Source organism: Palaemon carinicauda, chromosome 22, assembly GCF_036898095.1.
Source record: "Palaemon carinicauda isolate YSFRI2023 chromosome 22, ASM3689809v2, whole genome shotgun sequence".
NCBI classification, from domain to species: Eukaryota; Metazoa; Arthropoda; class Malacostraca; order Decapoda; family Palaemonidae; genus Palaemon; species Palaemon carinicauda.
The window spans coordinates 26876373-26891372 of NC_090746.1; the positions used below are offsets into that span (position 1 = coordinate 26876373).

At 32.5% G+C, this 15000-nt stretch overlaps 1 protein-coding gene and 1 long non-coding RNA gene across 2 annotated transcripts in view; one reads left to right on the forward strand and one right to left on the reverse strand.

The window, feature by feature from the left end:
- The window catches only part of LOC137616379 (diuretic hormone receptor-like), a 399151-nt gene that overhangs the window by 320491 nt on the left and 63660 nt on the right, over window positions 1-15000 (forward strand). The window contains exons 6-8 of the mRNA XM_068346068.1: window positions 7998-8078; window positions 8813-8874; window positions 11694-11858. Of these exons, the coding sequence (XP_068202169.1) occupies window positions 7998-8078; window positions 8813-8874; window positions 11694-11858 (308 nt within the window). The remainder of the gene's footprint in view (window positions 1-7997; window positions 8079-8812; window positions 8875-11693; window positions 11859-15000) is intronic.
- The window catches only part of LOC137616380 (uncharacterized), a 504367-nt gene that overhangs the window by 92760 nt on the left and 396607 nt on the right, over window positions 1-15000 (reverse strand). The gene's annotated exons all lie outside the window — the stretch shown is intronic.

Genomic DNA, 15000 nt, shown 5'->3' on the forward strand with positions numbered 1-15000 from the left:
AAAAATGGAAAATTCAAGTGAATGTTCTATAATGATAATATCAATCATTTTGACAGAGGCAATAAGTCGTCAATCAATGACCAAATTCAATGGCAGTGTCTGTTTAGAAGATCAGGGATTGAGCGGAGAGATTAAACGAATAGGATCAGTCTTTGGGAAAATAAATAAAATTACTTTGACAATTAGTAATGCCAAAATATTCCTCTATACAATGATTAAAAAAAAAATTTCATCAGAATAAATTCTATACAAATATGAAAATAATTGTTTTAAGTAACGTTGTTCCGGAATTTTCGACAACATATGGTATGTTCTCCATAAGAGGATCATCTCTATCTCCCTCTTTCCACACACACACACACACACACACACACACACACACACACACACTGTACATACATACATATACATATACACATATACATATAAACATATATATATATATATATATGTATATATATACATATATATATATATATATATATATATATATATATGAGGAGAGAATAGTTATGTTTCACACAAGTAGGCCGAAGGATACCTGTTCGAGGCCCTCCCAGTTGATGGTAAACATTTTGACGATGCAATGATTATCTTAGCCTACAGTAGCTTATATTACTTTCGCCTCTCTCTACACGGATCTTAGCCTGGACCCTCGAAAGCCGGCTAACAACATGATACCTAACACAGTACTTAAGTCAACAAATCTTGAGGACCCATACGTGACTCTCAGCCCGTATCGAGAGTCAAATATTGTTCAATCAAATACTGAGCTTTTCGCGGTTACCATTGCAAGAGAGAGAGAGAGAGAGAGAGAGAGAGAGAGAGAGAGAGAGAGAGAGAGAGAGAGAGAGAGAGAGAGAGAGAGAGAGCATAATTCATGCTTGCCATCTGATCAGCGAAGATAAGCATCGCTGGGTCTAGTTAGTAGTCTACTTGGGTAGGTAACCACCAGTAAATGCAATTAGCCCACCACATAAAGGCCTGGAACATGTGATGGGCAGGTGTCATCCGAAGAACATTATTCATCGTAGATTTCCTAAAAACAGAAAGGATCACACCTGTTGGTGCTATGAACCTCTAATACAACAGAAATTCCATTTTGTATGTATGTAAGTATATAAAAACGTGTGTTTATATATACATATATATATATATATATATATATATATATATATATATATATATATATACATATATGCAGTATATATTCAGGATTAGATGATGAATTATTTAATAATTTTCTAAAATAAATCTAGATACAGTGTATCATTATTGTATGAGGTGGAAAGCTAAAACTTTTATGAATTTGCGACTTTATGCGGTCAGATAATGAGGAAATGAAATGTGCATTTACACTGCCATGGAATTTCATGCCAGACTATTTAATTACACACTCCAGCAACATTACAACGTCAGCTTTTGGACTCCACCCTCAGGGAACAATCAAATGGTAAACTATGTGGTGTTCTCTGGGAAAAAATAAGGTAATATTTGTTTCTTCTTATTTTGATATCACTTATGAAATCCCCAATATAATAAAGGGCAAGAGTCTATATATATATATACATATATATATATATATATATATATATATATATATATATATATATATATATATATAATATATATATATATATATATATATATAATATATATATATATAATATATATATACTGTATACATATAAATATATATACACATATATATATAAATATATATACACATATATATACACTTATATATATATATATATATATATATATATATATATATATATATATAAAATTTCCGGTCACGCTAACCTATCCCCGTCTCTCGGGTAGGGGGAGAGGGTTAGTTATACCTTGGCGAGAGGGGCTGCGTGAGCGTGTGTGCATATCTATCTAAATATTTAGCAGTCACGTACACTAGTACACGTCAGTAAAATACGTGAGTACATTAGATTCCAAGAATAGATTAATCTCTCACGGTTCAGTCAATCAAATCTCACGGGATGAGCTTGTCAACAAATTTGGGTCACGCATCCACCGCTGAAACTGCAGCGTTTATTGAAGTTTCTTGGTATCTTTGCTGTTTTCTGTGAAAGAGCATCAATACAGACATGCAACGTCAGTCTTAGTCATGACGATGCATGTAGCTATTACAGATGGCACGATAACGAAATAATCGTTGCTTTTAGTGATTGAGATCAAAATGGCAAGTCTTATTTTCTTATTAAAAACCACATTAAAGGTAAATGAGAGAGAGAGAGAGAGAGAGAGAGAGAGAGAGAGAGAGAGAGAGAGAGAGAGAGAGAGAGAGAGAGAGAGAGAGAGAGCGTTTCTTTAATTTTTTGAGATCAAAATGAAAAAGAGAAAGTACATTTTCTTACTAAATACATTTTGCCATAGAATTAAAGGTAAATGTGTGTGTATGTGGAGAGAGAGAGAGAGAGAGAGAGAGAGAGAGAGAGAGAGAGAGAGAGAGAGAGAGAGAGAGAGAGAAAGAATGACTACACTACATTTTGTCCCAACTTAAAGAAATTAAGCCGCTGACAACTATGCAAATGCATTGTGAACTGAAATGCATGTGAAACGAAAATTTGTCCAAAAATAAGAAAAATTCCATAATAATGCCCATGCAACATGAGATAACAGCCAGTTTCATCATGAACCGTCCCATTAGATATACTGATGTCCTTAAACTGGCTTTCCTGCCTATCACAATCAGTATTCTTATTATACTATTCCCAAATACAACCTTCTAGTAAATCTCATTATAAAGAAGAGGCTCAATTTAAGCTCTTCGTATAGCGCTTCTTAGTTGCTGGGTAAAATCGTATTGTGTTATATACAATTACTTGATAAACTGCTTAACGTGGATGACATTACCGTCAACTTTCGACTATTGTAAGATCACCATGAAAAGCAATAAACTGTTCGTCAAATTCTACTCAGTAGAATAAAAGCAAAATAAGTCAGACTTCAACACTAAATACTGTTGCTGAACTTCATGACAGATATTAGTCAGAAGTTACAGAACTCATGGGACTATTTATCCTTTAAATGTCATTCAAAAGTTTAAACTCATATTAGTTTTGGTATTCAACTACAACGTTGACTTAGTGTACTTTGACTTACTTACAATAAACAACTGGTTGAAATATATTTTTCGACAGCAAATTACATTGATTCTAAGCGACTGATCTCATAAAAGTTTCAAAAATAAATATTGCCTCTTAACTTCACCATCATATCACATTGTATTATAACCCTGCTAAACTTTTTCAGGGTATATACAGTATACATTTTATTCACTTTACAATTCATTGTAAACATTAAAATAAATATAACCATAGTGAATGTTGCATGGTACCAAAAGATGAAATCTATAGCGCTTCCATCAAGGAAATCGAATAATATCCGTCAAAGTTATTAAGTCTAAGGAATGGGCAGCAAGTACCATAGAAACCGTATATCTTTCGAAAATGTATTTCGTTAATTGTCAGAATCATAGTCTAATATTAGTCATATAAATTCTATTTACACGACAACAGAAAATTTAACATTAGGCCTTAACTTAGTTAACATCACATACATTACATCCAATATCTTAGATTTTAATGGTACCTTGCATAAACATTCAGATTGATACCGGAATCCAATTCCTCACAATTTTTGAAGATGAAACAAAAAGATTACGGTAATAATCTTACACAGTGTTTTGATGATCCCAAAATTATTCAAGTATTAAATATAGTTAAATTGTGAAACACTGTGCACCTTATATTTCGTAATGCATCTGTTGTAATTGTATTATTTTTTATGAGGCTAAAAACTCCAGAAAGTTTTGTTTTCAATTATACAGTTTTTTTCATCTCTGGCTTTATAATAATTTCATAAGGATTTGTTGAGACTTTTAGCGGTGATAAAAAACAAAACAAAATATATAGCTCAAAACTACAAATAAGTGACATTCAGCCGGTAAAGATTCATGTATCTGATTACCTCCCAACATATTAAAATTAAGAACAATAAAACACATTTACATGCGCAACGTATGTTCAAATCAATGAGACAGTATTCTATAGAAAAATAATAAAAAGATGCAAATTAAGAATGGCTCGAAAAGATTAAAGTTCTACAAATCAAATAACTATATTTCACAATAAATATCCGAACATTTCTGGGAATAAGAAAATTAGAGGCAGTGGGATGAGTCGGAATTTATGTAAAAATAGAAAGCAATATAAAAGCAGTAATGAAAATAAGCAATTGTATCCAAAGCTGAAAGTGATAAAAAAAAATATATATATATAAAAATGAGTCGATTAAAAATCTGTGTCAGTCAGTATGGATTTCAAAAGTTTCTTGAAACCTAGGTCTTAAATATTAGGCGTTTAGGGAACCAATGCATTTAAAATTGAAAAATAAATGTACTAAAATGCCAATAAAACACTTTTATCAATCTTATGCAAAACATTTACTGAGGATGAATTTTCAGCCACAAATATAACTATTTCTAGATAAAAATACTGAAAAATCTCAACCGTCATACATCTTTCTTTTCTCACGACATTCCCTATGAGCAACTAAATATTCATCCTTCAACAAATGAATCGTTGAAGAACACCATATGAAGGAAACTTCCACAAAATTAGACACTTCATGCGTCTACAAAGCAGAATAATCGACTGCATGTTGAACCCAATACACACACTTCGTTATTCACCTATATTTTGTAAGCAATTGCCATCTCCCCTTTAATATTGAGGGCCTTGTAATTCCAACATCTCTTCCATACCATTTTCTAAGTCTTATACTCCTACTTTCTTCCAAACCTTGATTATAATGGACTTATAACGGCAATGTTGTATTGGATTACTCTGTTAGCGAAAAATTTGAAAATACACTAATTTTTGTTTTTATTTGCTAACCTTATTGTTAGTATTACTAGCCAATGATTGGAAAAACGAATGTTACATGCCAATGGGCCCCTAGAAGGGAAACAACCCAGCGCAGAAAAGAGATAGATACGGAAAAAGAGAAATAAAAAAATGGAATAAGAGAAATAACAAATATTAATATAACACGATAAACAAAATTAAAATAGTAACTAACATTTAAACTATGAAACTCTACTCAATTTCTCTTAATGAGGCAGATTTGAACAGGTTTCCTAACAGCTGATTGGTCGGAAATATTTTTGTCCGGATAGCAACATTGTTTTCTTATAATTGCCAAGTAATGTGAATAGAAACTTACTAATAACCTAAATTTCTCCCTCAGATATATGTTTTGTCAATAAATAATGTTAACAAATAAGGAGATGGTACAGCAAATCTAAATTTAATAACAACATCCGCAGAAGTCAATGACAAAGCTTGTCTTCAGATGCACGCTACATAATTTTTCACATATTTTAATAAAAATAGGAATAAATTACACTAACTATAATAAAAACATGTTATAAACAATCTTTGAGTACCAGAAAATACTAAAAGGCCATGAAACTGATAAAATTCGCTTTCGGTGAATATTGCGGAGAGGTGAAAGGAACAGCCTACTGTCAAACACCGATGCAGAGATGGAAGGAAGGAGGGGTATTGCAATTGTAACTTGGCGCGTGAAATTATGAATTCGTTTAATTGTGATTTTTATGCAACACTACAGTCTAGTCTCCTCAAACCGATAATAATGCTATTAATGAAATCTAAACCTTTACGAAAAATAGCAAACGCTTTATGTAAGGACTTTCATCATAGGACTATGATGCAAGTCCGTATAAACTCTGAGAAACAGTTATTGGCTAAGTGATTATTTTAAGTCAAATCTAATTTATTCTTCTTCAAGCTAGGTTGAATTATTCCAAGTGAATTCTGATCTAGTCCTTCCCCAAAGATGATAAATCCCTGTTTCTCCAAACAAGCAGGTATACAATCATCATAGTAACAGGTTTTGTTCTTGATATGGTAGTTGTACACCCAAGAAGTAATACACATATTTACTTTAATAAAACTCACATCAATTTTTTTACCCCCCCCAAACATCTCACAATTGCACACCCTTTAAATACCCTTTATGCCATATAAACTACGTAAACAATTAATCTCAACGGCTTTATCCTTTTAATCTCCCTTGATATTAAAGATCCACATTTAAAAAATATTACCGCCAATCCCTTCCTTGGCCTCCATACCCTCTGCAAGATAAAAAGACAAGAGGATATAAATGTGCTGTATATATGCATGTGTAAAATGCACAAACATATATATATATATATATATATATATATATATATATTTATATATATATATATATATACACATATATATACATATATATATACATACATATATATACATACATATATATACAGTATATATATATATATATATATATATATATGTTTATATAAATGCATGCATGCACATATATGCACATACATATATTTGCACAAGCACGCACGCACACACGCACGAGTACACACACACACACACACACACACATATATATATATATATATATATATATATATATACATATATATATACATATATATATATATATATATATATATATATATATATATATATATATATATAGCAGAGACCAAATCGACAAGAAAATAAACCAAATGACAGGGTGGAGTTTTATCGTGAAGGATAAGTTATATTAGTCGGGAGGATGTAAGTATGAAGTGATTTAGTGGCTTAGCAGTAACAACTAAGAAACTTAAAATGAAAAGAGCAAACCAATGATTACTGACTTCCACATAATGACTGCGGGAGGATATGGCGTAATGTTTACATCTTAAAGGCATTTAGCTTCTTGAGCTAGACTGAGAAAAGGGCAAAATTATTTAGTACGTATAGCCTAAAGATGACTAAAAGATGATGAACGCTTTTTAAATCAAGAGAAAGGTAAGGAGTCATATTTCACATGAGCAACATTTTATTTTAGCGTGATGAGGGAAATAGCAGATAGAGAAAGCAAAATATGAAAGCAACATTCTAATCATAGCGTCATAAGGCAAACTCATAATCTGAACCTTGTTTTATCAGGCTTGTGAACACGACGGATAAGTGCATGTTTAATAAAGTGAACTAATATTTACAAATGAGTGAGTTATATTTAATCTATTAGTCTCCATTTGCTCTTTATTTGGATCTAATTTGCTTTTGTTTTTTGAGAACATGAGGGTAACCGTTTTATACACCAACCAGTGTACAGTTGGCATTTAGTATTAGAATGGAGTCTGCTTGTCCAGTAGGCTAAATACCAATTACTCACGTAGAAGAAATTGAACTGACAGAATAAGTTTTGCATCTGAAAAGTATATGGCAGAGGAAGATTGTACTTATGGTGGATAAGATGATGGAGCTAGCAACATCATAACAATAAGCGTTGGGACAGACCGCTTTTCATAATATGCATGGTGTGAGAAGATTTCATATGGTAAATATCGTGGAGCTACATTGAAGTGATGAAAAGGTTAACGTAGGTGAAAGGGGTAAAATAAGTGAAAGGGTGAATAAGATTATTTTGAGGGGGTTTAGCCATGCGGAAAGAACTGTCGAGGACAGATTTCCCAAAATATGTCTGGGAGAAGGAGAGGAAATCCTAGAAAGAATTTGACAGGGGATTTGAAATATGTGATAGGGCCTTGATATTAAAGAAGACAAAGGGCGTATGCAAAGTAAGGGTGAACGGTGCCGTGTACGAAGATGGATTGATGTACGCCTGGTAACCCTTCTGTGCAATTGTACGAAGTGATTAATGGTATGAAAGTTTTCATAGCAAAAGGGGTATGTATATATATATATATATATATATATATATATATATATATATATATATATATATATATATATATATTTATATTCATATATATATATATATGTGTGTGTGTATGTGTGTATATTTATAATAAACACGTTCGTGCATTTGTGTGTACTTTCACGCATTAGATACAAGAATTGCCTAAGCCTTTATGCTTTTATTACTATTTTCAGGACTATACCTGTACATGTTAGTTGTCAAGACGTTCGAAGTGGAGAGCATCAAGTTGCGTGTTTATACTCTGATTGGATGGGGTAAGTTTGAAATTTTATCATTTCTGTTTATTTATTGACATTCGACCCAATCACAATTCTGGTTCAATCCAGTTAAACATATTCTTATTTAATTGCCTTAAGGATGATTCAATTGCTTAGCAGTGTTTCAATTGCATCATTTCTGGTTCAGTCCAGTAAGAAGTATCTCCCTCGTCATCACCTTTCAAAAGAGGTAATGTTTAGTTGCGTTTTTCATAAACGAAGGATTTATCTTCCATCCAGTTTCTAAACCAGTTATGAAATGTACTAACTTGTTAAAGGAGAGTTTTTTTATTTATTTTTTTTTAATGCACTTAGATTGTGTTACATATATTTTAAAACATTCTAGTCTTGCAATCTGAGCTTGAATTACAGTTAATTATTCATATAAAACATATCATAGTAGAATATTTACCCAATGCCTAAAAGGCTTATAATATTTACTGCCCAAAATTTTGAAAACTGTTGGATTAATTACCAAAAACAAAGTTATTGAAGTTCTTAAAGATTTTATTCCTAAAAATCAGTAAAATTACGCAGCCATGTTATTCTCAAAATTTTATTACTTAGTCGTAGTTTGTTAATTTATCTGATAGACTTTAAATGACCGGGTTAAAATTACAACTTTTAACCCTTAGATCACCTCGATCTTATTTTTGTTATAGAACAAGAATTTGCTGTTTCCTTTTTAATGAAGGTCTAAACTTTTCCTTCTTTTTCCACTCCCTCGACAGGTGTTCCGGTTCCCATCATTATCACCTGGGTCATAGTAAAAACCCAAATTGCGTTTACTCATGTAAGTAAAGAATACTTATTTGCAAGAGTATTGGTTACCGATTTCGCTTTATCTGAAATACAATATAATGTTGAAAAATTATACCTATTCCCCTTTTTTTGCACTATATTATTTTGTTAAAAAATATCTCAAAAAGTAGTTACAATTACGATTTTTATATACAGTATAAATGTATTAGGTTTTACTACTTTTGTTTTGTAGAAGTGAAAGACTAAGAAGAAATTTGTAAAAATGATTGCAGTCACCATTACGACCTTTCTAATTTAAACAAAATAGAATGTAGTAAATTATGCGGAAATTGTAGGATGAAAACTCCCAAAATCAAAAGATTTTCAAACAAAGACTTTGGCAATAGATATTTTAAAAACAAGACGTTCCTTAATGGTGTCTTGAAATGAAAAAAAAAAAAAAAAACTTTTGTTATCCCATATTTCGATTGTAATATGGAGCACTAATTATATTCTGCTGTGAATCATTTCCACTCATTAAGCACATGAAATCCATAACTTTTTTTTTTTTTTTTGTAAAACCATACTGATATCTTTTTTTTTATGAATCCCTTGCGATTTCTTGCTTTTTCGAAATAGAAATGGCTTATTCAGATTATACACATGATGTTTTAGTAATCACTTACAAACTACATTACTACGATAGATACAAATTAACAGTTTAGACTCGTTAAAACAACCGTTATTTCTAAATCAAGGAGGAACTCCCTTGGCAAAATTTCAACAAAGTCAGCCCCATCAGCATTTCATCGACCAACTCCTATCTCTACCTCTACATTGACCGCACTCTTTTGTGTGACGTATATCAAATATCATATTTGGTTTCCCTCTCCTTCATATCATGACTTCCGAATTGCACATAATTTTAACTACATTATCCCCTGTTATTTTTCCAAGCAGACCAAATCACCTCAAACCTCCTAGAAGATCTCGATATTTTTACAGTTTAATCCTTTCAATTACCTTTACTCCATCTATACTACACAAATATTCAAATCAACGGTATCCACACTGTTCCAAATAATCAAGTTCAGCATTGTTTATTTTCTTATTGCACAGAATATAGTTAGATTATTAATCCTTTCATGCATCTCAATTTTAGTATCGATACACATCCCTCTTTGTATCATGTTGAAGATCCTGCCATTTTCCTTAATAAGATGGTTGCAATAGAATTCAAGACATGGATCAATATTACATGTATCCTGAAGCTACTAAATTAAAGGGTAGCAAATTATCAGGAAAATTTCCCCCAAATCATAACTTCAGACACCTGTACCAAACGTTCATCAGCAAAAAGATAACAGACCTTACATCGTCTCCTTCGTTTTCGGGATATTAAGATACTTCCTTTCTAACCCTTCCTAGGAGGATTTCTGGATTTTAAGCATATATACATTAATATGCATGAGAACACAAATTCATCCTCAGGTACGAAAGCCGTAATCCGCCTAAGTGTTTGTCACAGAGCAGTACGATCAACACGAGAAATGAGTGTTGTATATTTACATCAATTGATCGCTTGATCTGCACCATTACCTTTCCACCGAATGTTTGGCTCACCTTGGTGACTTTTGTCTATCTAATAGATATCTAATACTGCAAGATTAAACCACAGGGTATTTATTCAGTGAAAAAAAACACAAAGGCAATATATAGGAAGTTATAATGAGATGCTAACTTGGGAACTTTTATACAAATACAAGCTAAGTGTCAAGTGAATACTTGAGACACTTAGTTCTGTTCATTTACATTAACCACCAGGTTTTCCTGAAGGTTTTTATCATAGTTCTTATATAGTATCATTTGATTTACATAAGTTTTAGAAGGTAGTTTTATTGATCCCTTTTCCTCTCATTCAGTATTGAATTTGAAAGAATTTACCTTTCAAAACTATTTCCACCAATTGACCTTTGTTTAACTTTCCCTTTTATACGTCACATAATAAATGTCAGCATCCTTTATCTTCATCTCCATACTGTTAATGAAGCATCGTCAGCGATATTCCACAATGAATGATTTCTCATGATTGCGTCTCTGTCCTTCATTAAACTATCGCTTTGATATATTCACTGTAATCTCTCTTTCATCATTCAACAATGAAACATCTCTTCAATATATATTTGTCGAAATAATTTTTAAAACGCTGAACTCTGTAGTAAATCAAACAAATTGTGAAGTGCAAACAGCATTGGTCAAAGCTAGACCTCAAGTCAACAGTCTGACAGAGTAAAATCATTTTAAAATTTCACGTTATGAAACCAAAAATCGAAATATATCAAATTTCTTGGCAGTTATGACGGAATGAAACGTTTACAAGCAACGCTCTGACAGACTATAAACAAACAAGATAAACATTAAAAAATACAATGCATTCGAATTTTTTTGTATATCGGCGTTTGTCAATTTTTATTGTTCTAGTCCTTGTCAGAACTTTAACATAGATTTGTATTGGAGGTATGAATATCAATTCATTTATGATAATAATAGAATTTTCTGTGAGCTCATTCTTTTACATTTTTGTATTTCAAAAAGCTGTGATTGTTATACTTAGGTTCTTATTATTGTTTTTTTTTTTTTCAAATCCTCCAGCTTTAACCTAACAATTTTCTATAAGTAAAACTATAATTCAAAAGATATCTGGATATTGAAACCGTACTTCTTTTAATTTCAGCATGTATACCCTTTATTTCTGACTTTATTTGTTAGCCAACAACTATAAGCCTAAATTCTACAAGACATTAAAAGCCTATTTTGTTTACTAAAGTGTTATAAATGCACCTTTCCATGTCTGCTCCTGTGACTTTTCAGCAAACCGGGGAAGTGGAAGCAGCAGGCATGGAAGACCTGGACATGGAGGGGCTGTGGTCCAACGTGTGTCCGTTGATGGCGGTCAGTCACGTCGATTGGATCCAGAAAGCGACCGTCCTATTTTTGCTCTCTACCAATATCATCTTCCTCTTGAGAATAATGTGGGTAAGTGGTCTTTTTTTTTACTTAATTTCTCTTGTGTTCATTTACAATTAATTAATTATAATCTAATGAATTTTCAAGATATATTTGGAGAGCGCATTGTAAGTAACGGTTGTATTATTAAGGGATTTAATCGTTTCTACGTTCCATCAATATCATCCTTCGTTTGAGAATTATCCGGCCATTGATCTCGCAATCAACAAATCACGCAAGTTCCGTTTACTAATTACAATTCACTATTATTCAATGACCTTTACACACACATTATATATATACATATATATATATATATATATATATATATATATATATATATATATATATGTGTGTGTGTGTGTGTGTGTGTGTGTGTGTATTCAATAACAACAAATGCAGCCGTTTCTAGTCTAATGCAAGGCAAAGGCCTCAGACATGTTCTTAGTCATGTCTGAGGTTTGACCATTTTCATTGTCACACTGGCAATTGCTGATTGTTGTAGTCCAGTTAAATTAGGTTAAAATAATCAAACCCAGAAAAACAAAAGGCAAAAGTACACCAAAATATACGGCACCATTATGCAAAATAGGTTCTGCTATTGAAGAAAAAAATATTTTCTACCGTTACTTTTTTACTATTCATCCAATGAAACTAATTTACGTGTCTAACCTATGTTTTGAAGGTCAAGGAGCCTGATTAAGCTCTTTTATTTTAAATTAAACCAATGCACAAAATAAAACCCACCACTACGAAAAATATAAATTTGTGTATTAATAATAATGTACACTGTGTCACCTGATCTGGTATAATCTTAAAACCTCTGAGGAAATATGGACACTATAATTCTATTTCAGTAATATGTTATCTATGCTAATAATATGCTAAATGTATAAGATTTTAATTTGTTAAATTTGTATATAAAAAAAAGTTTTATTGTGAATACTCAAAATCCTTTATTTCAGTCATATGAAAAGTAGTTTTCCACATTATGTACACTGGAAACTCCCGGTAACCTTTTTCCTTATGACTAACCTTCTACATCCAAATATGGTTTGAGAGAATTAGTGTAGCTTTCACCTTTGCACTGCCGGTAAACCTTTGTGCACTCCAATCCATGTGCCTAACAAATACATCTTCTGGTGGTGGATACAGACTTGCAGTTTCAATGCGCAATTTCTGAAGTTCTTTGCGGGCTAGCTCCATGCCAGTCATAATTGGTAGGAGAAAATCCCCTATTTTTTCTCCATTCGTAGATAATTGGGTCCATACCTACAGATTCACGCTTCCATTCTTGAATTTTAAAGTATACTCTTTAGCTGTGATTCTGAGAAGAAGCTGATTTGGATGGCAAAGTCTGGGACTGAACATATTTTGAACGGCTGACAAGTTATTCACAGAGTAAAGTCGCCTGTAACGTAAGTTGTCTTGTACTTCATTCTCAAATTCATTGAATAAGGTAACATGTACATGCTCTCATATGTGCCTGGTATTCTCCTTAGATAGACCTCCACGAAATTCGTCTGCTATTTTTTAAATGTACTGTATATTATTTATATCCATTTTCAGTGCAATTCCTCTGCTGATTCAAATTGGCTGAGATGTAGTATTTCACCCAAGTATAGCATATATGAACAAGAGTAATGAACAAATATAAAAGCCAAACATTGATTTGGCACTTTTGATGTCCAAAATACGTTGCTTGGCTGAGGTCTTCTTTGGTTCAGGGATGGAGCATAATTGATGTGCTGCAACATCTGCATGGACTATCATAATGTCAGCATCATTCTTCGCATGCAGTATTTTGCAGCCTGCTTCCATAAAGTACTCACTACAGACCCATGCCAATCATAAGCATGAACGAAACTGCTGACTTTTCAGGAAAATCACTACAATGGATGATTTGAATTATTTCACTCCATGCAGGACGAGGGGAATGGAGTAGTAATGATGTCTTACACAGAAGGTTTACTTACAGTTTGGTCAAGAATTTCCTCCTCATAGATTAATTGTTCATTAAGAGATAAATGCATTTTGAAAGACGATGTTAATTGTCCAAACATTTCTGATTTTATCCGAAGTCACATTTACTCTTGACTTAGGCTTGCTCTTTATTATTCCTGGGTTGATAGTTGTAAAGATATTCATTCAATAAAATGTGCCTAAACCATCTAATGTGCATATATTATGATCCATGTTGTTTGCAACACGCTTTATCAACTGCTCAGAATTCTGCTTTTGAAGGTCTACCCCATGGTTTACTGCAGCACTTTGCTCATACTTTTGTAACTCAGAATATGAACCTGTAATCCATGTTTGTAAAGCGTCTGTCAAAAATTGTGACCCAAATTGATGGCTCATCTCAATTCCAAGTGATGCTAGTAAGATGACTGGCCGAGTGGCTTGCATAATGGCTTGTCATATTGAAATGAGTTAAAGATCTTTTGTATGCTCTTCCCAAGAAACAGTACTTACAGAAATTTCCTATGTGATATAGGCAAAAAAATTACCCCTTGATATGTTGTCATCTGATCTCGACTTGGGTAGAATTCACTAAATGCATTATTTGATCTTATCTTATCCTTTATCAGATTTGCCACTGTTTCTACAAATTGTAGCTCTTCATCATCTGAGTTGTCCTGTATAAGGTCATTTTTAAAATGGAAATGTATCGATTCTACTGTTTTACAAAACATCACTACATTTGTTTTGCCATTGATCTCAGTAATGATAAGTCAGTCACCAAAATTTTTTTGAAGCTTTACTTTTGTTTGCTTTCTACTGTTTGTCTGTGTTCTTGTGGTATCTAGATATTCTTCCATTTCATCATAAAGTTCCGCCTAGGTTACTTTTTCGTCATAATTTTCCTCAAGAAACTGAGTTGTTTCAGCAGGGGATCATGTTTCAGCGAGTCCTCAGGTCTTCCCTGTTTTATTTGCTTCCTTTGAGTGCTTTAACTACCATACTTCAGTGGGATCTGCTTTCCGGTTCTAAAGCTGATATTGCATGCTTGAAGATAGATGGTTTCCGCTGCAGGTAAATCTTACACAAATGCAAGTCTCCCTCAAATTGTTTCTGACCGTTCAACTTTCCTGTCATCGTATATTTTAATAATTGTAGCTTGAAAGTCAAAGGTGCACACTGGAAACATGCTGTCCTCTTTTTCCCCCAT